Consider the following 24,136-nt stretch of genomic DNA (forward strand, 5'->3'; position numbering starts at 1 on the left):
TAGTGATCCGTCTCGTATAGCTTTTTTTTTTTCCTAAAAGAAGAAGAAAACTCCTAAGTAAAAAGAAAACTCTTTGTGTAATAAACTTTTTAATTAATCATAAGCTAACTGAAATTGTGATGACCTTTGATTCAAATGAAACATCACTGCATGCATCATGGTTAAATATAGAAGCAAATAAAATGGAATTACTCCTACAACCTAACTAGAGGTTGTTATTATCATTTTTAATATTAGATATCATTTCCTAAACGAAGATCAAAGTTCTTTTGGGGGGTAAATTATGAATGGAGGTGTCATCCTATCAATATTTATGGGACCTCATTTATATATATATATATATATATATATATATATATATATATATATATATATATATATATATATATATATATATATTGGTGAGATTTACTTGTAGATCAAAACCCTTCAACTAAATTTATCAATAATATATATAGATAGAGATCGAATATTCTGATCATCAATGATATGAATGCGTGAATGATTTCAAAACATTAAATATATATATATATAAATTTTCTACAATTTTGTGCATGCGATAATAAATCGAACAGAACTTTTTTTTTTTTTTTTTTTTTTCCTTCAAGTTTCAGAATCGTTGATCATATGACTTCAATCCGAAAAGCTCTTTTCGGTGGACATGTCATAGTGCCGTTTTCACTTTTCAAGCCCAAAATTCATAGTTTATACTTCAAAAATTCCCATTTGAAGTTATTTCATGCATGCCACCCTTTAGGAAATATTTGTCTTCTTAATTTGAGGCAGTTTGGTTTTTTTTTTTCCTTAATCGAGAGCATTTCTCTTCTCCTAGATTTGCTTCCACGTACCTTAAATCTTAAATTTATACTCAGTATATCATATGTGGTCAGAATATCCCTAGTCCCCTGGCCTACACAACGTCAATTTATAATATTCACTATTTTATGTTATTAATTAGCTACAAATTTTTAGTTCTCTTTGACTTCTATTTTTCGAGTGTAACATATTAGTTACAATTACACCACCGTCAATCACTCCCCATTTTCTTTTGTTTTTGGTAAATATATAGACCACCAACATCAAAGTACGTGCTATAATGTCCAAACTAAGTTGTTAAGCATTTAAGTAATTTTAGTTTACAAGTTCTAAAGCATATCAAACACCCCCACCCCCACCACCTACAAAAAAAAAAGAAAAAAAAAAAAAAGAAGAGGAGAGAGATATTGATTTTAAAAAAAATTGTTGCAATTAAAGAGTTTAAGTAATTAAGTTCCGTCCTATAAAATGGACTTTAAAATGATTTTATTTTGTTATAAGTGTTATAATTAATTATATATCAAATGATTTAATTTATTTTGCACATACATTTTAAACACTTACAAATTTAATAAATTGGGTTGAAAGAAATTATTCTAACTCAATTTAAAAGGAAATTTTGTTCTAATATGAACATGGGCTATTATTATTATTATTATTTTCTAATTTCTCATTTTTTGTTGGAGTTTTCTCTTTTATGGGTTAAGTGTATTTGAGTTTCAAATGGGGAAAAGTGTTTGCATAACTTGATTCAGCCGGCAAACAATATATGATGACATCATATGGCGACTTAGATTGATTTTGCATTTGATATATAATTAATTTCCTCTTATCCAACAACAGCAAGAACAAGGGCACTTAGCGCTGTCGCTCAATTCAATTTAGAAAAAAGAAATTGCTCATTAATTGTGCATATATTATTAATTTAGTGCGTGCATGCAAATTAAACATCAGAATACAAAGGGAAAATAAAGGTATTATATATATATATATATATATATATATATATATATATATATATATATATATATATATACATCTCGAGGGAATTAGACAAACACGTATATAAAAGGGTAGCTAGCTTAGCTAGACAGTCTAGTTGTTACTTATATATATAGACGTGCATAATATAGCATATAGGAACAAGAATTAATTATATTGTTTCAATCGTCACGCAGTATTTAAAGGTAGAAATGTAATGAAGTCATCGTAAAAAATAAATGCCATAATAAGCCCCAATGTATTAATTCATGGCATACCATTACCATCTTATTTTTGCTAATACCTGTCCTTTTGTACAGTATTGAGAGTTAATAATTAAGAGCTACAAAATGGATATATAATTAGGTGGCAAAATTAGCATATATAATAAGTGCATGTGGGATTATATATATCAATCGTATAATTAAATAAATACTATGTACAATCCCTCTGCCCGTATTTTTTGTGAAATTTCTTGTAATTGGGAAAGACTTTCTGCTCAAACAAATGGGTATCGATGTATCTTCGAAGGTCTCTCATAATTGCATGTCGATTGCAAAGGACAGACAATAATTGTATGACATGGAAAGCAAAGGGGTGGTGATGGACATCATTAATGTTGATGGACCTTCCTATACACTACACGAATATTGTGAATCAAGGAGCATAAATAAGGTGGAAAATATATTTAATTGTTATTAATGCGTAGAGCTTATGTATGTACGTAGGTATGCAAAAATAGAGAAAAAGAAATTAAAGTTATATTGATGATTACACACGCGCTAGAGATGGCGATAAGCACGGATTTGAAAACCAAAGTGATGAGCTTGTCTTCCTTATTTTTCTCCTTCGAGCCTTTAAAGAATTCCAATCAAAGATTTAATTTTCTTTGGCATATATGCAGTAAAAAAGGAATTAAAAATAATTTAGATTTTCGGAAGACCATGGAGCTAATTAATGCAAAATATTATATACAAACAAGAAATTTTTTTCCAATTTTGGGCCGGCCCTTCACGTACGTAGCTCCCAAGGATCGAAGAAAAATAAACCATAAAGAAAAAGAAAATGTTATATTTGGTAACATATATAGTCCTACTAGTACTAGGTAATTAATCCATGGTAATCGGGAGTGAGTGAGTGAGTGAGTGAGGAGGGTTGGGTTGACAGTGGTGGTAGTGGTGGTGGTGGTGGTGGTTCGTGGAAGTGTCATTCAAATCAAAAGGGCCCGGTTGGTATATTTATGGGAGTTGGAAGATTCTGAAAGAACGGAATAAGAGGCAAAGGGACAACGAACGTGGCAGCTGGGTCAGTCAATTTTCCAAAGAAGCAGTTAAAAAGACCCTTCCCTTCCCTGGAGTCTTTCTCTCTTCTTCGTCTTCTTCTTTGTTTACGGGTTCCGGTTGCCTACCAAATTGAAAGTTTCTCTTCCATATCTTCTACGTAAGATTTGGGACCCTGTATTTCCTTAGCCGGGTCTTCCAGGGAAAACAACAATAATCCTCCCCCTCCAAAAGGGCAAAAAAAAAAAAAAAAACGAAATTAAAAAATAGAAGAAAAAGAGAGTCGGTTGTCTTGTTAGCTAAGCTACCACTCTTGATTCGAATCTTTATATTGATTGGGCTCTAGTCTTTTGGTTTTAGGTTTTCTGTGGTCTCGTACGCTGTCCTAGTGTCCCAGGAGCTCGATCATCAGTTATTAGAGAGAGAGCGAGAGAGAGAGAGAGAGATCAGCTGGTCTTCTTCTGCATAGGATCAGTTTGAGCTGATGGATGGAAATCAGGAGAGTCAGATTGAGGGTTGGGAGGCGGAGGACGTGGAGTGCTCGAGGTCAAGGGTTTTGGGTCCGACCATGGGGAACGGGAGGCTTTGCATCAAGCTCAAGATTCCCAAGGCTGAGTCTGTTGCTGCTGATGAACAAGAACATGTACGCCCTCCCGGCGCCGCAATCGGAAAAGACTTACCTCGCATCTGCAACATATGCGATAAAGCCTTTTCCTCTGGAAAAGCCCTCGGCGGTCATATGAGAATGCATGTCCAAGCCAGAAACAAGGACCTCCTTCAGAAGAATCAGAAGCAACTCGCCGCCGCCGCCGCCGCCGCTGATGATCTTTCCACTACTATTCCACCCAAAGCCAATAATGCAACCGTTTCGATCCTGGGCGAACCCACTTGCTACGTTTGCGGAAAGAATTTCCCGACCATGAAGGCGTTGTTTGGCCACATGCGATCCCATCCTGGAAGGCCATGGAGAGGAATCCTGCCCCCTCCAACCGAGAAAAACAATGACAGCTCATCGTCTTCGACACTATCGGATGACAAGATCGATTCTGCTACGGGGGCCGCCGTCGTGGTTGATTTGCCAAACTCTCTATTGGGCTGGAAGGTCACTGGTCAGAGAGGCCGGAGAAGCATCGCCTCGTCCACCAGCGCTTCGGGTTCTGGTCTTTCCCCCCCGGGTATAGAGGAGGGGATGCAAGAAGTTGTCTGTGAAGTACTCCTGAGGCTGGCTAAGGGGAATCCAAGGAAAAGATTATATGGCGACTCTGAGCCTGCAGAGGCCACTGACACAAGGAATCTACTGTCGAAGAAGAAGCTAAGGATTGTTGAAGCTGAAGCTGATGCTGGAAGCAGCCGTGAAGATCTATCCAAAAAGAATATTAAGGACGACAATGGGAAAGGAAAGGCGGTGCTAGAAACTGCTGATCCACTGTATATGAAGCGGAATAATGCGGATATTGAAGACTTAGATAGACAAAAGTCTAATAACAGTACTGAGCTGGTTTCAGACAATGAAATATTGGGGAAGACGATGAGCAAGAAGATGAGGAAGAAGAGAAAGATCAAATTTGTAGACTTGGAAGCACTGAAAGATGGTGGTGTTCAGAGTAAGAAGCAGACTATTCCTGTGACACCCAATAGGTACATATGCTGTGTTTGCAATAAATCATTCCCATCTCACCAAGCTCTGGGGGGTCACAAATCCAGCCACAACAAATTGAAGTACATCCAGACGACAGTGAATGAATCAGTATCAGCGGACGACTCAGCTGCCGAGGATTGTGGTGGACATTATGCCGAACCCACTACCCAAGTGGATGAAGCTACAGCGGGCACGCACCAATGCAAGATTTGCGACAAGACCTTCCCAACGGGTCAGGCACTTGGGGGTCACAAGAGATGCCACTGGACGGCCGGCCCTGTGGAATTGCAATCCAGTACTCAAGCAACATCTCCTGGAGAAGCCAAAGCTCAATCCAGTACTCAAGAAACATCGCCTGAAGAAGCCAAAGCTCAATCCAGTCAAGTAACGTCTCCTGGAGAAGCCAGTCAGACTGGTCGAAGAATTTTGGATTTTGATCTCAATGAGCTTCCGGCTATTGAGCTTGAGGAAGCAGGTATCGCTGAGTCTGTCATCTGTATGTATGACTGAACATGCAGCAGCTGGCCGGCGGGTTATGATTCTTGATCTTCCTCTAACAGTTGATCAGTACTCTAGGAACCTAACTAGTACATTGAGGTCAGTAGCTCAATTTTTGGCTTCGGCTTCTGATATATGTCAGTTAGTTCTTTTGTCTTTTTCTTTTTTAGACTCGATCTTGAAAATACAGTTGATGAGGAACCATCTTGGTTGTTTCATGGTAGGGTCTTTCAAGTCTTGCTTGTCCTTTTGTGCTTATTTTCTTCATGCAAAGCATGATGGTCCAGCAGACTAGCTAGCTTTTTATGAAAGATATATACAAAAGGGCCTTCTGTCTTTCTTTCTTTAGGATGATGAACTTGTAAAGGAGCTTGCATTACATCGATCGATTTGGTTCTTTAATTTTTAGTTTATTTTTTCAATTCCCTTATTGTTGTTATATATAATTATTGTCCGTCTCTTGGTATATATATATTCATTACTTAATTGGATTCTCTAATTAATAATCATCTCCTTAATTGCATGATTATATATAATCATCGATCTTTTCTTTTTGGTTCTCAATTTTAGATTGAATTAATGTGGCCGGAATATTTCTGAGTGCCAAAAGGCATTCATTCTAAACCAAGTGTTGTAGAGCTTTATTTTTTTTTTTATTAATTTGCGTGTGTTTTTGGTGATGATTAGTTTACTGAAGATTTGAGGCCAAGAAAAATAGTAAATAGCACCAAGTAGTGGAGGTCCAAACAGCGAGAGCCGTTTTGCTGGGGATCGATCGAATTCGATTGGATGGAGAAAAATAGACATTTAAAAAGTCAAGAGACTTCTTCTCCACCCCAGATCGATCGAGAAACCTCATCCCTGGCATGTAACTTAACTTGCAAGAATAAAACTTTTTGGTAAAGCATTTTCCTTTTCGTAATTAGATTTGAACACTGCTTTTTTAAAAATTACAAGTAAAAAAGAAATGTTTCTTTTAGTAAAACATGAGAATCCGTCCTCGATCCAATATTGCAACTTGCTAGTGGTTTGGAACTTTTGTATCTTAATTCCACGAAGATCCACTTGTGGGTCATTTGAAAGGGTCCATGCAATACTAGCTGATCGATAGAGATGCATGTAGAACTATATATATATAAAAATATTATCTCTCTCATATATATAATACTTAAACAATAAGAAGAAGAAACTTAGTATATTCTTTTTCCTGTTTATATATATAGCATTCAATTCGATCAGGTCGTCCCTCTACAACTCTAGCTAGCTAGCTAGCTTATGATTGAACTCTCTGCTCAATTTCGTCATATATGACTAGGTCAGCAAACAAAGATTATCGAATAGGCATACCGAGGTCACAAAGGCAGCTAGCTAGATTCAATTACCAATTGTCAAACATAATGTGTCAAACAAATTAAGTTTTCTTCTAAACTAAGTCGAAAGAAAACTGGCATAATTAAATATATATATATATATATTCAAAATGCACGTGATTCTCACGAGCGTATGTGTTGATTTACATATATACATAATCACTGGCATATTATATATGTGTAGATGGATTAATTTGAGTATTACATGAGTGGGGAAAGAGATCGATCAGAGTTATTCTTAAATAGAAGGATCGGAGCTAGCTAGGCATGAGAGCGGCCGGGGTAGTACACAGTAGTAGTAGATCGACGTTAAATCTTGGCTTGGGGGGAAAGGGATAGCTCAGCTGTTTTCTTGACACATTCTCGTGATTGTTATGAAAGCAACAGTACTTTTCTAAACAAATCATTTTGACTTTATGTACATTAACACCTTTCTCACGCCATATTCTTAACTCCCAAATAGCTAGGACTACGTACGGTCCACCCCTGGCCTCCACGGTCATTCAATTGAGTTCTGTATTTGTGTTTGTGTTTGAGCCTTTATATATATATATAAATATATATAGGGCTTTGTACTCGGAGATCTCTTCATATATATTTATATATATGCATGCCATTTAGATTATTTAATGGTATAATCTTCATTGGCTTCATATTTGTGGATTCATTTTATTTTTATTTTTTGGAAGAATTAATATTTGTGGATTCATTGTGTATGTATCTACGGGTTGATATTTTATGGAGTATAGTAAATTAAGGAGAGGTGCTTTCGATGATGAATAATGACCTTAATTATATTGTTGATTATGAAATTTATGAGAATGATTGTTATCATGCGCATATGTATCATTGTTATAACTGATCTTAGCTAGCTAGGCTGATTCCAGTCTTATAATTAACTACAAATTAAAGCACATGTAATTAATTAATGACCTTTCTATATAAATGTATGTACATTAAGATATTTGAAACCGCACTAGAAATTTGGTCATTAGCGACAAAACTTTCAGCAACGACTCAAAAGTGACAACTTTTTCTGGTCGTTACTGATAAATGCTTATCAGCGATGACCCAAATGTTGACGTACGTCACTAACGGTCGTTGCTAATATTAGAGCTATATATGTTATTAATCTAAACAAGAAGTTAATTTGAGGAAATTAATTTTATGAGTCTTTGAAAGACATGATCGAAAAGATAGGACACAAGCTCTTTTACGTGCATGGTATTTGGGGCATGCTAGCTATATAAGTTTCAGCCTTTTCCGATGCTATTACTTGATGATCACTAGGGTGCATGAATACCACTGATGATAGATACGTAGGATCATATTTTTATTTTTTCTGAAATTTCGTGCATGGTTCGATCGAGTTTCTTAATTAATTTTTACCATCAGTTATGGTGATGATTATTTTCTTCCTTCCAGGCCCTGTGATAAATGATACGCATATGCATGCATATATGTGCCTTGAATTAATCCTAATATTTTGCAAATAAAAGTCATATATATCCATATTTTTCTCAATTTGTTTTGGCAAGGAATTTGTTTTCATTACTGGATATCTATATATATATATCCAAATTAACAATGTGAAAATCATGCTGCCTATATTCCATGCATAATCTGAATAATTAATGGAAAGCATTCAGCCATTCACTATAGACGTACACATGATCGACATAATATGCTACCCACGACATTAGGTTAATTAGATTATTTTTTGCCAATGCTGAATTAAGAGGGATTTACATTAATTTATAGAAGATTACCCTAATAATACTTTATATATATCCAATAATATTACTGAAACAAAAAAAACAAGATAAATTAAAAGACTAAAAGATAAAACAAAATAATGTAGACTTATTATCACACTAGACTTATAACAATAATTAACGAGTAAAGACTCCTAACAAATAACTAAATGCGCGCTGCCATGTATTTTAAGTCATTCCTTATCACTTCCTTATCGCTTTCTCTTGTGCTTATCTTTATTAGAATATTGATTATATAATTTTCATTAATTTAAACTTTTAAGATAATTGAGAATTTAACATGACCAAAAGAACCTAAATCAATGGTATGGCATTAGCTCGGGTTTATTACGTCTATTTATAACATAATATTGCCTCGTGATTGTTCATGAAGGTACAGATTTAAGGCTGTTGAACGTACATGCAGTTGGATTAAAGCTAAAATTGAGTTTTGAAGGTAACATTAACAACAGGTAGACTAGGGTACTCATGTTTTCCGATCAAAATAAGGGTAGATCTAGACTCTCAAGCAATTTTTTGCCCAAATTGCTAATAATACGAGTAGCAAATATGAGCTCGTCCTATAGGACCCATTTATAATTTATACCCCAAACAAGTGGGCGGGTTATCCTATACCTATTCGGGTAGGTGAACCCTATCGAGTTTTCTCACAGTTGTTATCCGAATTGCTAGCAATTTGAAAAACAAATTTGTTGAAAATTTCTATTTGATAAGAGTATTAATATTGAATTTGTTGATGCCTCGTAATTAAAATCGTTGTTGTGACCAAGTAAACTGAAAATGCTTGGAGGAAACTTATCTAAAGAGGGTGTTAGATCAAAGGATTATCACCTAGCTTTTTGAAGGCAACGGTTATAGTATTTTTTTGTTGCATTATCATGATATTAATTAGTGTTTAGGATAAATAACAATTTGCCTCTCCAAACTACTATACACATCCAAATTATGATTTATTGTAACTTGCACCTCTAAACTATAAAAATGTTTCTAATTACCCTTTGTCAGGCTTGGCCGTTAGTTTTAGATGAAAAATATCACACGTTCCAATCATATGCGCATAAGGGGATTTCCTCTACCAAAAATACCCCCAATTGAGGGATTTAAATTACAAAAACTGTCTTCAATGAGGATAAGCTAAGCTGAGACTTGAGTGAGGTGGCCATACATCCACTCTTAAAAAAGAGGAATAGAAATGCGACCACTCTGAAGTGAAGAGAGATGGGTGGTTGCACATTCACTCATTAGATCTTCATCTCAATTTTTCTTTTTTTCTTTTGTCTTTTTATTTTATTATTTTATTATTTTATTTTATTTTTTTTATATATATATATATATATATATATATATATATATATATATATATATATATATATATATATATATATATATATATAAATAAATAAATAACAAGCAGCTAGCTAGGCTCCGCTCCATGTCCTCCGAGAGATAGTGACATGTATTGGACTGCCACTAATAGAAAATGAAGGTAATGAGAGAAGTTGTAGATCCTAACTTCCATGTCCAGTTGGCAACATTGAAATGAGGGCCCACTCACTTTTGACATTTGCAAGATGAATGTACGTGTTTGGTCGCAGCTCGAAATATTGAAATATTTGATGACCTTTTCCCACCTGCTTGGTATTTGGCCAAAATAAGATGCCGCATCCATTTCTTCCCTCGACTAACCTCTATATATTGGTTGGTTAAATTGCTGGTTAACCTGCAACTTATATTTCAATTGGCTAATCAAGAATATCAGTTGATTGCAAACCAAATTCTGAATCAAGAACTTGTAGAGAGAATGAAGGTCACTCCAATACTTAATTAAGTTAGTATCCGTTGAAAGAGAATTTAAAAGAAAAATTGAAGAAGAGAATTTAACAAGAATGATGTATACCTTTCTTAGTGACTCCCTCCCCCTCCCCCTCTCTATATTGAATGTTTTCCTGCACTTGGTCAGTTACAAAAGAAGGTCCATTGAATAACTGATTTGATTCTATAGCTCCAGCTCTGCTATTCATACGTTCTTTAGCCCTTTGAAAATAAATAGGTGTTAACAGTTCAAGTGAAGGTGGCTAGGATCTCTCTTGGCCTAATTGGGTTTGGTCGATCTATAGGGTTTATCATAAATGGGCCAGCTTGAACTGGCCGAATAAGCTGGAGAGGCTTGTTTCCAAGGGGGGGGTGTGTGTGTGTGTGTGTTCATTCTTGTGTACACCAGCTTAAAATTAGAGGAAGACAGGAAGAGGAGTAAGGTGCATGGAATGGTTAAAGCAGCAGATGGTACTAGCCACCCTAGTACATGCCACATGGGCCACAATCATGCCCACCATCGTCATTACAATCCTTGTACACTCGGCCTGGACTCTAGCATCTAAAACCACTGGCACCGCTGCATCCGCTAGCTTCAGCCTTCAAGTAAAGACATTTATCCACCTATTAACATACAAGTATACATACAACCCCCATCCACTCTCCTACACACGACCAGGAAAAGAAACAAACAAATTAAAAAAGAGATTTGATTCTTGTTTAACACCAATACAACAATTGCACAACAACCCCTCACATGAAGGTAGGCCCCAGTATGTGGGACTCACCCTCATGTGAGGGATTGTTGTACAGTTATTGTATTGGTGTTGTAAATCTAACATTTTCCATTAAAAAAAGCTCTCAACCGACCGACAACATCCATCCAGAATGAAGGTGTTATTTTTGTGATGCTCTTCTTTCAAATAAAAAAAAAAAAAAAAAAGTGATATACCACAGAGTTACAAATGTGCACAATTTGACATAAAAAAGAATAATAATTTACAACCGCGCCTACCCAACCCTAGCAAGGAAGATGAAAAAAGTTCTGCAGAATAGAAATGAAATTCTATATATTTTAAGATTACACAAAAAAAGGACCTCCTGTTCTCAGACTTATGTGGGTACAACCATCCCAGAACGGGGCGATAACTGCAAGACAAAAAGCCAAAACACCATAACAAGGAATATAAATTGTATGAAAAAACAGGATGTAATCTTACACACCCTCCTCTGCATCTTCAGAACCTCTTCAGTCCCTATCATATCTCCACAATACTTTTCTTCCTCTGCTTCTTTTTTAAGCACCGTGGCCTTGCTTTCTGCTTCTCCAAGTTTGTTCAGAACCAGAGCATTTCGCTCTTCTAAGAGCGTCAATTGATCACCCGCAGCAACCTTCATGTTCTGTATCGTCCTTCTTATTGCCAAGAACTCAACCTCAGCTTCAATCTTTTGCTTGAAGAGACCCTCAAGCTCAGTCTCCATCTCTCTACATTTTTCCTCCTGTAAGCCTATAGTGCTACCCGATTCTTCCTTTGGTGACTTGCTACTGTTTATAATGGCTTCGAGTTCCACGATCCTGAAGTCCTTCACCTCAACCATAGCCCCCGTCTCCTTCAATTTACTTTCCAAAAATTTTACATTCTTTTTCAAGTTTAATACTTGGGTTTCCAAGGAAGTCAAAGTAGTTTGTCTAATCTTTTCAGAGCCCAGCTTGTCAGACGACCCTGGTATGTAGTTCTCCGGGTCGGTAGGAGTGAAATCTGCTGGTGTACTATTACCGTTGGTTGAGCTGTCATGCGATGATGGAAGCTCCTTTCCGACCTCCTTAAGTTTTTGAACTTCTGCAATAGTACAACATGAAATCCATTAACTTTAATCTTAATAAAAGACCCATATCAATTTGCAATGACATAACAACCATTTTGCAGATAAAAGGCATAACGAGCTTCAACATAAAATAGTTTTAAACGAATAATGAAGCACAAATTTTAAACGAATAATGAAGCACAAAGCTTTCATTTCAAGGTCAAGGAATCTATATACTCAAATAACTATGACTACTGTTCACCACTTATCATACACATATCAGGGGGCCTAAGACTTGCTAAACAGAAAAAGAAATGTGAACCCCAAAGAGAATGAAGAAGGGCCCAGGATTGGAGGAGAATATCTCTTCTAGGAATCAAGCTAATAAAGGATGAGTAAGGGTAATATTGAAAGAAGCAAATAAAGTATTCTAAAGGATGGAAGAATCGATAGATGTGTTAAAAAATTGCATATTATATAAATAAGGAAAGGTCAGATAGTCTTGTCATAAATCTGGTGTATTAGCTTTTACTGCGGGCTTGATGCCACATTAAGGGATTATGAGTCATTTCATGGTCAAAATTTTGTTTTGTTGCATTTAACGGTGTACATGGTGTTGCGTCAATGTCATTTACAATTTTTAAATGATGTGACAGCATATACACCATTAAATCTGAATTTTGTTTTGTTGCATTTAATGATGTACATGGTGTCGCATCAATGTCATTTAAATTTTTTAAATGATGTGGCAACATACACATCCTTAAATCTGTGAAATCTAATTTTGACCATGAAATCACTCATCTCCATTTTTGGAGAGAGATGGGTTCTTTTCTAATATCTTCCATCTTGCTGATCTACAAAATTAGTTGGTGGAGGACCCAGGCGATTGGGGTGTTGCTTATGGAGAAACACCCTTGATTAGGTTGTTTTCATCTCCCCCGTGGGCATTAAGGAGAAAACTTACCTTGCAATGATTAGGTCTCTATGATTGAAGAGACACAGTGCAAATCACATTAATTTTGGTACCAGAGCAGCAACTTAAATCAACCTAGTAAAGAAAGCGTTAAATATCAAGGATGTCTTCACTATTTCCTTCCCCAATTTCTCCCCCACAAAACAAGGCGTCAGCCTAAATCCCACAATCCAATCAATTACCATCACCTGAATCTAATAGTACCTTTTACCATTTGGCCAACATAAACCAAAAAACAGCCAGACTCCCAGATTAGATATAAACCAAGTTCGTAGTAACCTGAATTTAACTAGATTAAAAATCTTCTAAAATCATTCCCACCTTCTCAAAAAAACCAAAATCCAACACCAAAGGCATATCTTGAGGAGCCCCTATAACAAATGGCAATCCACCATCTGCCACAACTTCCTTCTACAAATATTCATTTATGTCATTCAAAAATCAAATATCCTCTTCTATAGTTTTGAGGAGGGACTGGATTAAAGTTCTCTAGAGGAAGCCGAATAGCGACTAGAAATTGTGTGATAAAATTTTACTCATCATGTTTTAACCATATAGTCTACCACCCATCCAAGTTAACTCTCTACTCCTAAAAACTAAATAATATGGAATCCAAAGAAATTTTGGCTACGCCCAACTGATCACCATTGGTTGATCCTGATCCTATCTCCAATTTAAGCCACAAACAACTAAATCCCTTCTCTCATGCCACACAAAGAATTTGAGCATATGTTCAATTGAATTCCCCAAACCTATGAACTCTACACCAAATTCATTGCCCAGATTTTGTTCTTTTGACATATTAAGCAAGGTAAATAGGACAAACTTTTTGCAGATTTAGTCTGAGGTGCAAACATGATCTCATATAGTAAATACCCTGCCATTATCTGTTATGAAATGAAAACGTTTATTTATACTGTCATCATTCTCATATCTCCCTTCAAATGATAACCACAGGAAATGAGTAGAAAAGAAACTTTTTGATACAACAAATCTTAAGACTATTTCAGCTGGGATCATGAAAATTAGGATATACCAAACCAACAAAATTTAACTCATAGGAAACTGTGTATGATTTGCATTAGCAGGATATATAGAGCATCATAACACTGGTATCAAAGTTGTCAAAATCAGGATGAATCAGACCTTTTTGCAGTGCTTCTTGCAGAGACTGGAGGCTAAAGATAGACTCAACCATTGGATCCCGATCTATTGAAGGCCGATGGTTCTCACTTTTCTCTTCCTTAACTTGCCAAGACAAGTCTGCAGCTAAATCATCTTGTAAAAGATCTTCGATCTCTCCCACATTGTCTTTGCTGTAACCAATTTGAACTTCTTCACTAAACCGTTCACTCGCAAGAGCTTCATCACTATTCTCCCTGTCATACTTCATTGACCTTTCGGTTTGCTTTCCATTACTAGTTGCAGTAAAATCACCCTGCATAAAGACAAAATTGGAGCTTCTTGAGTCAGATTCCATGCTGGAATGAGAGTTCTCCTTCTCGATTTTGACCCTTTCTCCTCTAGGCTTCTTACTGCCTTCAGTCCGTCCCTTTCCCTGCTGACCCTTTTGAGCTGAATTACCCAAACTCTTGCCACCACTATTCTTAGTCCTGCTCTTCTCTCGTACATGCCCCGACACTGCAAGCAGATCATGCCTCACCTTTGGAGCACTAGCTGCTGTGGAAGACTTGCTACTCCGGTCCTCGCTGTTCTCAGAATCTGTACCTGCAGCCAAAGCAGACCCAAATGCAAACCTAGAATCTGAACTAGAACCATGGATTACAAACCTGTCAGCTACTCCCACAGTTGACACATTTGCAGATCCTATGGAACCCTCACTATTTTGATTCATTTCAAGGGGAAAATGATGCTGAGCTTTAGTTGGATTTGTGGAACCAGACAGACCCCGCTTCAGAATCTTACTAGTGTCTATACTTGCACTCACATCCTTAACAAACTCTCTCCTAATTCTCCTCCACTTCTTCAATCCATATCCTTTTGTCCTCGAGGGTGAGCCCCCACCAGGAGAATTGGCATCAAACGGAGGCGAATCTGCAGGCTGTTCACTTTCAACATCCTCTCTTTTCGTATCAACCCGCAACGCATTGGCATTAGAACTTTCAGGAGAAACCAACTTATCAATCTCAACGCGACAAGACCCATTATTCTTTATCTCATTGTCATCCTCACGGGCCATTCTTTCTTGGGTTACTTCATTATCTTCCTCGGATTCAAGAACCGAACACTCACTCTCCAAATCCAAATCCATAAACAAAAACCAGCGTCTCTCGCAGCCCCACCAACCCACCAAAATTGGGTCAGATCAAGATCAAGATCAAGAACAACAACTATCATTCCAGCTCATGGCCAAAATCTCAGGAAGATCAACCACTGTTTTGGGCAAATTTAAGGTGAAATATGATCAATCTCTAGTAAATTATTAATTGGGTATCCGTGAATTTATTAATTTAAGAACAATTAATGGTGGAAACCAACACAAATAGATTCAAAGTGTAACAAATTTATAATAATGATACTCTGGAACTGGAATTGTAAATTAAAATCAAAGAAATGGATAACTGAATTGAGAGAGAGAGAGAGAGATATGCGCGTACCGTTATATCATTAGTGTCCCCAATAAATGAAGCTTCGAAGAAGACGAGGATTAAATGTAAGGACTCGGAACCCTAAACATGGGTTGGATTTGCAATTTTATAGCCATGAAAGAATCGAGAACAACAATATTTATTGCAATTTTAATAATAAAATTAAATAATAAAGAAAATATGAACGTGGGAGAGAGTAGAGGAGCCACATGGAGGTGGTGGCCCACGCTAACCTCCCACGTAGTGGGCAGTGCTGGCATCTGATCTGGAATACGGACCACATGTATATTGTATCCCAAGGTCCTGGCCAAATTACCATCTCAATTATTACATGTTTGTTTGTTTGGTTTTTTTTTTTTTTTTTAATTTAAAATTATCCTAAGAGGCCCTTCATGTTTGTCTTTGGCTCTTTTAACTTGACGGGCATAAAGTAGGGATAATAATCATCTCAAATTATTTATTTGAATTTGAGTAGATGATTATGAAAAACCATTTATAAAACTCACATGACCAAATAAAAATTAGATTGCCTAATCACTTATTTGGTCAGGTGGGTCTCATAAGTGATAGTAATTCTACATGTACATTAAGAGTTCATAAAAAAATGAGGTGACTTTTAAAATCACCATTGTGCGTGTGATTAATCAAATGCTGATTTTAAAAGCCACTTCATTTTTTGATGGATACTTAATCTACAGGTAGAATTACTCCATAAGTGGTCTCTCGCAATTGAGTAATTCTATATTGACATTAAGTATCAATCAAATGTCCATAAAAAAATGAAGTGGCTTTTAAAATCACCATTGAGTATGATTGATCAAATTACGATTTTAAAAGCCACCTCATTTTTTGATGAATACTTAATGTACATATAGAATTACTCATCGTAATCATCTGTCCGAATTCTCTCAAATTCAGACAAATAATTTGAGGGGATCTTAATCCCTAAAGTAGGGGTTTATAGATTGCTGTCTACTGGGCTGTCACCGCATTGTTAATTGCGATTGCTGCTGATAGGCGGTAGAGAAAAATCATTACCAATGTCGATCAATTTGATAGGCGGTAGAAGTTTTTGAAAGTCGATTAACCCACATGAATCGATAAGCTTTTTTTTTTTTTTTCAATAATAATAATAATCAAAACGACGTTGTTTATCCCTTATATACGCATCGCTTTAAAAAAACTTTAACCTAACTCAGTTCTCTCAATGATCTTTTAGATAACTTTGTGCATTAGGTAAACTATGGAGAGACACTTTGCCATTGAAGTTGTTGTAACTGTTACCACCTACTGACCATCACCGCAATTGACTTGGCGGTGATGGTTGGAATACCCCTCTTGGTATGAAGTCAGTGAATTTACCAACTAAGCCGATGTCATGTGCAGAAAACCCCTTATTGTAATCGACTTAGCCGACCCCGATCTCTATGCCTTATTATGGTAGTTTGGTCTACTTAGGCATTATGAGTAAGATAGTTTAAGTGAAATAGAAATAATTTATTTTTTGATAAATCATTTATTTTGTTAAGTTAACCGTGTATATGATGCTATATATGTTATTTAAATTTTTTAAATGACATAACATCATATATTTATTATGTAGCAACATATATATTATTAAATTTATAAAATTTAATATTGATGGACAGGATCATGATTTCTAGTATAGACCAAAGAAGTGCTTGCTTGAGAAATCTTCTACAACGACAACCAGCTAAGATGGAGACCGCAACAGGAGGAGAAGCACTGTAAATACCAAGTCTGAATCCGATGACGAGGAGTTCCTTTCCAAAGTCCGGCGAGAGGGTGCTTAACTGTGAAGTGAAGTGAAGCTTAAAGGACCACATGCAGCTTATTTTGTCTCTACAACACAAAAGTAATGGGGGAGGGAAAGGGAGAACTCTGAAAGTAGAGAGAGAAAAAAAGCAGGGAAAGGAAGACGGCCGACGGAGCTTGGAGAGGAGGAAAGGAGCAAAGCCAAATCTCTCTCCTCAGTCGGTCGTAATTAATGTATTAATGGCACCTCATAAGCAAGTGCGTTTTGTATATGTGCAAATGCTTTGCTTACCACCAAATGGCGGTGCTAACTAATGTAAAAGCTTCTGAGATCGTGGATTGTGATGTTGTTGATGCCAATTTCACATTGTAAATTGTATGGATAGCAACAACCCATGTCTTAAAAGTTTAGGGAACATTAAAAATTGCTTGCTAGTTCATGGGTAAGTAAAGCTTTTTTCTCTATATTTTTAAATGACTTGACACCATATACACTATTAAATACAACAAAACGAAATCTAAAAGGTGTAACGGTTCCGATTCTCTCCATTTCACTTTAAACATAGAGAATCCTATTCCATCGGGCAGGTTATTTCTTTGTGATGAGTGCCACATCAATCTTGTGAAATCTCCACTAGTAAACAAATTAGAAAAATCAAAGAGCACATGTAAAGAAAACAACCCTTCTCTAGCTTCAGATTTTATTTTTGTAATGAGCTGAGGACAAATTCTGTATACATAAATCATAAGATTTTATCTAATGCGTTAATCTTGTATTTAAGCTGTCCCTCAACCAGAAAATTCGAATCTCGGCCAACAACATGAAGAGCATATATATCCACTTACTAACTGGAATAACCCAAAAACTCTAACTTTAGACTTGTCGTTGTGGCTTTTTTCTACTGTCATTACATGACAATATGGTTTTAAACAAACTCGTCTCCCTATTTTAATTATATATATATATATATATATACACATTGTTTTGAAAAAGAATGCTGGTGCCCAAGTGGGACTTCCAGGATTCTTCCGATTTTTTTATTTTTTAAGTGGCTAGTGCATTTGCATTGTGGCCTTCTGGGCTTTTTCCCTGCCAATGATGTTACATGAAAATGGAAATCCCACATTTACATAATCTATATATATATAGATGCTTATATTATCACCTTTAATAAATTAGTGCTTACAACCTCTCTCTTCTTTCTCTCTGTCTGCTCATTTTCTCCCTTACAGCATTAATATATATATATATATATATATATATATATATATATATATATATATATATATATATATATGATAATAGCAGAAAGCAGTAGGAGAGAAAATATACTTTGGGAACTGACACCTTTGGGTTTTGATTGAAGCAGCTTTTGCCAGTTGAAGATTAGGTTAAAAATCAATTGAAAAGTTGCACAGATTGAAACATAGAGGACAAACATATATTAATAAACCTACAAAAACGAAAGTTTACAAGAGAAGAGGGAGAGGATTTACGTTTTTCCAGCCACAAGGGAACTTTGATTGGCTTGCCAAATTGGCACCATATAATTTTTTAAGAACATTAATGCATGTTCTTAGCTAAGTAGAAAGACTTACACGTAAATGATAAGACAAAAGATTACCTAAAAAGTCGTCCTGGAAATTTTTAAAGAAGCAGATGATGGGAAACATAGTCGTCTAGATAGGCAGAGGGAGACAGTGGACAAGAGGTTTAGGGTTATGGGTAAACAAAAGCATGTGTGGGTGTGACAAACTCAATCACCTTCACATGAATATGTCCCTAATCTTTCTCACTTTTCTTAATATGTCATAAAACTAAAGCAAAATAATTCCCCCCTTCCAATTTACTTGCTGGAATAGAGAGAGAGAGAGAGAGAGACCATGATACGTTGGTACTGAGATCTCCATATTTGGAAGATCAATAGCGATTGTTCAGTCTTTAGTTGGACTGGTCTTTGGTCCAATTTCCAGTGCAAATAGTTGTAAACTGTGTCAGATGACTACACAGATAGAGGAAAGACCTGACCTGCACAATATATAATAGATTTGTATTTTTAATTCCTACTGCAATTTGAAGCCTTACTGCTACAACCCACTACCAACAAGCATCCAGTTATGGTTCCTCTCCCAATGCCCTTTTTCTCTGAGTCCTTTCTGACCAATCTTTGGCTTCTGTGTCAAGTGAGAACCCATGTTAGATGCAGAATTGAGAGATTAATTTTGTACAACACATAAAACAAAAAGATATTGCCCAACCCCATGACACATTATTAAATTAATACCATTAAACTTCTTTTTAAGCACTTGTTCAATATTAAATGTTCAAAACCCCACAGATCCAACCCATACACCAGATTCCCATCCTCAGTACAGCTTGTTATTGAGAGAGAGAGAAAGAGAAAGAGAGATGGGTTCTCAGGAGTTGCAGCAGAGGAGGCCTCCCTCTTTAGCCTAAAATAAAACAAATAAAGGTAATTTGAATGACACTTCTATAGCTTCATGGTGTTTTTTTTTTTTTTGAATCTGAGACTTCTATTCATTTCACAATTACTATCGATCAAAGCAAGAACTTATCTTGTTTCCGTATTCTATGTCTAATGCTGATATACGGCCTCCATTGTCTCAGGGCAAAACGATAATTAGATGTGAATAGAAGATTGAAGGTCCTGGGTTATTATATCTACCACCACCCTTGGTCAAATCTATTTCAGCTGCAGAAGGAAAAAACAGGTTCTGGTTCTGACCAAAGCGAGGCCCACCGTAGGAAGTGATGTATAGGAATAGGAGTACTGTACTCCATCACATGCAGATTTCTGTCGTTTGAGTTTTTACTGTTGCATTCATCTTCTGCCAGAGTCACTCGTCAGAGTCGCTCATAATTGCATTTATCAGCATATTTGGACGCTGAAAGAATCCAGAGTGCTCAGGTCAGGCCTTTCTGGCTCCTCTCAGCAAGAAATGGATCTTGTGGAAAAAACCAGTGATGCTTAGTCTGTGCCAACATTCAAGTACAAGAAGAAAGCAGTAGTAATGTGTACCAGAGAAAGAACATTATAGAAAGTTCAAAACTTCCCAAGTTCACAAAGTGAAATCCACTTCCGCCACAACAACACAAGTGCACACATCAAGCTTCACCGTAATGGAAGAAGCAGCATCAAAATCTGCTGAACTACCTCAACAAAGCATGATATCCAGTGGCCTCACCATCAAGATAGCAAGCTGTTACAACAAAGCAGGTAAAGAGACTTTGCCTCCATCTGGCTCTAATTCAGATTTGGCATCTCCAAACATAAATAACTCAATGGAATCATCCACATACAACTCTCCCTCCCTTGTATCACCACCTTCATCCGCATTTGTTTCAGCCCTGCAGTCACCTTACATATCTCCAAGGGCCATAACCCCAAAAACCCAAGAAACCCCACCTCCCCTTATCCTTCCATCACCGCCGGTTTCATACAGGGGCTCGCAATCCGACGACATTCCAAGCAGTTCCTACACTCCCCCATCCGACCAATATGAGTTTTCCGACGACCCAGCTGACGCAAAGCTCAAATTTGTGACTTGTGACCCGGTTCCTCCGCGCATCTCCTTCTCTTTTCCAGTCCCTCGAATATCCTTTGCCAAAGGACCCGTCTCCCCTGCTTCCAATTCCAAGCTCAGGAGCTGTGATGTTTACATCGGCTTCCATGGCCAAAATCCCAACTTGGTGCGCTTCTCTAAGTGGCTTAAGTCGGAGCTTGAGCTTCAGGGTATTGCTTGCTTTGTTGCCGACAGAGCAAAGTACTCTGATAGTCAGAGCCACGAGATTGCTGACCGAGTTATCTGCTCCGTCACATACGGGGTTGTGGTTGTGACTAATTCTAGCTTTCTCAACCATCTCAGTTTGGAGGAGATTAGGTTCTTTGCTCAGAAGAAGAACCTGATCCCACTCTTCTTCGATACAGGGCCCGCCCAGATCATGGGCCTTCTGAACTGCAATTCGATTGATAAAGGATGTAAAGAGGCAATAGATGGACTTATCAAGTCCAATGAATTCAAGCTGGAAGCTAATGAGGGTAACTGGAGAAGCTGTGTATCTAAAGCTGCTGGTATTTTACGAACAAAGCTTGGCCGCCAGAGTGTGGCCGAGAAAGATGTACTAGTAGGAGTAGAAGGATTCGAGGAGCTACCCTTCCCAAGAAACAGATTTTTTGTTGGAAGGGAGAAGGAGGTTTCTGAGATTGAAAGTCTCTTATTTGGATGTGGGGATTTTCAGGAGCAAGATTTTTCTTTGCAGGCCATCAAAGGAGAAGCCAGTGGGCAATCCGAGGGCCTGGCTGATGAGGAAAGCGACGAGGTGATGACTAGAGGAGGAGGGAGATACATCAGTTTGGAGATGGGTAAGAGCAAAGAACCAACTTTAGAGGCTTGGGTCGAACCGGTTTTAGGTAGGAACTCATTCAAGAGGCCCAAGTACAAGAAATCAAAGAGCTTGGGCAGCGGTGTGATTTGCATAAATGGGGTTCCCGGCATTGGGAAAACGGATCTTGCACTGGAATTTGCTTACCGGTATTCACAGAGGTATAAGATGGTTTTGTGGGTTGGTGGGGAAGCTCGATACTTTAGGCAAAACATACTGAATCTCTCTCTCAATTTGGGATTGGATGTAAGTGCTGATGTTGAAAGGGATAGGGGGCGAATTCGGAGCTTTGAGGAACAAGAATTTGAAGCTTTCAAGAGAGTCAAAAGGGAGCTATTCCGGGACATGCCTTACCTACTAATTGTTGATAATCTTGAGACTGAGAAAGAATGGTGGGAAGGGAAGGATTTGCATGATTTGATCCCAAGGAACACTGGAGGGTCCCATGTGATTATTACAACCAGGCTATCCAAGGTGATGAATTTTGATATAATGCAGCTTCCTCCACTGCCCTTGTCTGATGCAATGGCTTTGATAAGAGGGAAAAGGAAGAAAGACTATCCAGCTGATGAGTTAGAATTTATTGGGAAATTTGATGAGAAGCTGGGAAGGTTGAGCTTTGGTTTGTGGTTGATTGGATCACTACTGTCTGAGCTTGCAATTAGTCCCTCTGCTCTCTTTGAAGCTATAAACCAGGTGCCAGTCAATGAAGGTTCTCCCTGCTCTCATATGAGCATCACTGAAGAACAGTATTGTAAGAACAATCCTTTCCTCATGAAGGTCCTCCAATTTTGCTTCGCAATCTTACAGCAAACTAATGTCAGAAGGAACCTTCTTGCCTCAAGAATGCTTCTAGTTGGTGGTTGGTTTGCGCCAGCACCCATTTCAGCGGGTTTGCTAGCTGCCGCAGCAAAGAATATGCCTGCCATAGGAAACCGATTCAAGAAGTGGACCAAATGCCTGGCTCTCACATTTGGTTGCTGCTCTGGTTGTTTAGCACCACAAGGTTGGAAGAGTGAAGAAGATTCAGCACTCATTCTGGTAAAACTGGGGCTAGTACGAAGGGCCAACAGACAGCAAGGATGTTGGATCCAGTTCCATCCCATAACGCAGGTATTTGCAAAAAGAAAAGAAGGCTTACAAGCTGCCAAGGCCGCTGTCCAAAGCGTGAGAAAAACAGGTAATCCATTGGTAAACTCGGACCATCTATGGGCATCCGCCTTCCTTGTCTTTGGATTCAAATCCGAACCCCCACTTGTCCAATTGAAGGCAATTGATATGGCTTTATACATAAAAAGAACGGCTCTCCCTCTTGCAATTCAAGCCTTCACAACCTTCTCAAGGTGCAACTCGGCATTGGAGCTATTAAAGGTGTGCACCAATGTACTTGAAGAAGTAGAGAAATCATTTGTCTCTCAAATACAAGATTGGTGTCATAGGTCGCTCTGTTGGAAGAAAAAGTTGCAAGGCGATCAAAGGGTGGATGAGTATGTGTGGCAGGAAGTGACATTGTTGAAGGCTACATTACTTGAGACCAGAGCAAAGTTGCTTTTGAGAGGTGGACATTTTGACAGTGGTGAAGACCTATGCAGAACATGTATTAGTATCAGAACAGTGATGCTCGGACACAACCATGCCCATACCTTGGCTGCTCAAGAGACATTGGCCAAGTTAGTCAGGATGAGGAGCAAGATATGATGTGCTTCCATCAAAACAATGATTCCACTATCCAGTCTCAGTTTTGTTTACATTGCAATTTGCAACCATCCTTTTAAGTTACATGTATAGCGAATTTGCTCATAAATTTCTATCGGCATACTCGTATATCTTTAGATTAGATCAAACAAGTTGAACATGCTCATATATCTTAGACTAGATCGACTCTATGAAGTAGAAAGGAGGCATTTAAAGCACTGATCTTGCATGTGACTAACCAGAGTACAATTTCGACGAAAATGACATCCTGAGCAACCAAAAAGATATGGTGGTTGAGAAAGGTTAATTTTTTTTTTTTTTTTTGGTCTTTTCCGAGTGATCAAAGGTCCCATGTTAATAAAGGGTACCAGGTCGAAAGTGACTTGTCCATAGCGGGTAGCCCATTCATGGAAGGGGATGATATGAGGCAAATATTGGTCTGTGTCTATGTGTTTATGGATATAAATGCAGGAAGGATATATCATGTAACATAGTTTCATATTGGAAAGATGAATACTTTACATATAAAAATGCTCATAGGTGTTAAAGTCTAATATTAATTTCTACTAACTTTTGAAAATGCTAGTGATTTCTGTCCACGAATAAATATGGTTTTTTTTTTTTTTTAAAGTAATAAATATGAAAGTTGGTCAGTAGAAGCAGTCGAGCAGCAACTTGTTCTGTTTTCATTGGCGAGA

At 37.4% G+C, this 24,136-nt stretch overlaps 3 protein-coding genes across 4 annotated transcripts; 2 read left to right on the forward strand and 1 right to left on the reverse strand.

The window, feature by feature from the left end:
- The first annotated feature begins 2,994 nt into the window (after positions 1-2,994).
- LOC133874585 (uncharacterized) lies at positions 2,995-6,088 on the forward strand. 2 transcript variants are annotated; one of them, XR_009901326.1, is made up of 2 exons: positions 2,995-5,313; positions 5,902-6,088. XR_009901326.1 is itself a non-coding variant. In XM_062312443.1 (1 exon), the coding sequence occupies exon 1, from the start codon at positions 3,562-3,564 to the stop codon at positions 5,224-5,226; it is 1,665 nt and encodes a 554-aa protein (XP_062168427.1). In that variant the 5' UTR covers positions 2,995-3,561; the 3' UTR covers positions 5,227-5,622. The 2 variants fall into 2 exon arrangements, 1 of the variants encoding a protein (XP_062168427.1); XM_062312443.1 differs by lacking the exon at positions 5,902-6,088 and having other exon boundaries at positions 2,995-5,622.
- Positions 6,089-11,130: 5,042 nt separating this feature from the next.
- On the reverse strand, positions 11,131-15,719 carry LOC133875228 (WPP domain-interacting protein 2). The gene is made up of 3 exons (XM_062313273.1): positions 15,572-15,719; positions 14,100-15,347; positions 11,131-12,012 (listed from the first exon to the last, which is right to left on the reverse strand). Exons 2-3 carry the CDS (start codon positions 15,223-15,225, stop codon positions 11,285-11,287), a joined length of 1,854 nt encoding a protein of 617 aa, XP_062169257.1. The 5' UTR covers positions 15,226-15,347; positions 15,572-15,719; the 3' UTR covers positions 11,131-11,284.
- Positions 15,720-19,683: 3,964 nt separating this feature from the next.
- On the forward strand, positions 19,684-23,929 carry LOC133876413 (uncharacterized). Its single transcript, XM_062314695.1, has 2 exons — positions 19,684-19,812; positions 19,968-23,929. Exon 2 carries the CDS (start codon positions 20,481-20,483, stop codon positions 23,439-23,441), a length of 2,961 nt encoding a protein of 986 aa, XP_062170679.1. The 5' UTR covers positions 19,684-19,812; positions 19,968-20,480; the 3' UTR covers positions 23,442-23,929.
- Positions 23,930-24,136: the final 207 nt, after the last annotated feature.

Source organism: Alnus glutinosa, chromosome 8 (assembly GCF_958979055.1).
Source record: "Alnus glutinosa chromosome 8, dhAlnGlut1.1, whole genome shotgun sequence".
Taxonomy (NCBI): domain Eukaryota; kingdom Viridiplantae; phylum Streptophyta; class Magnoliopsida; order Fagales; family Betulaceae; genus Alnus; species Alnus glutinosa.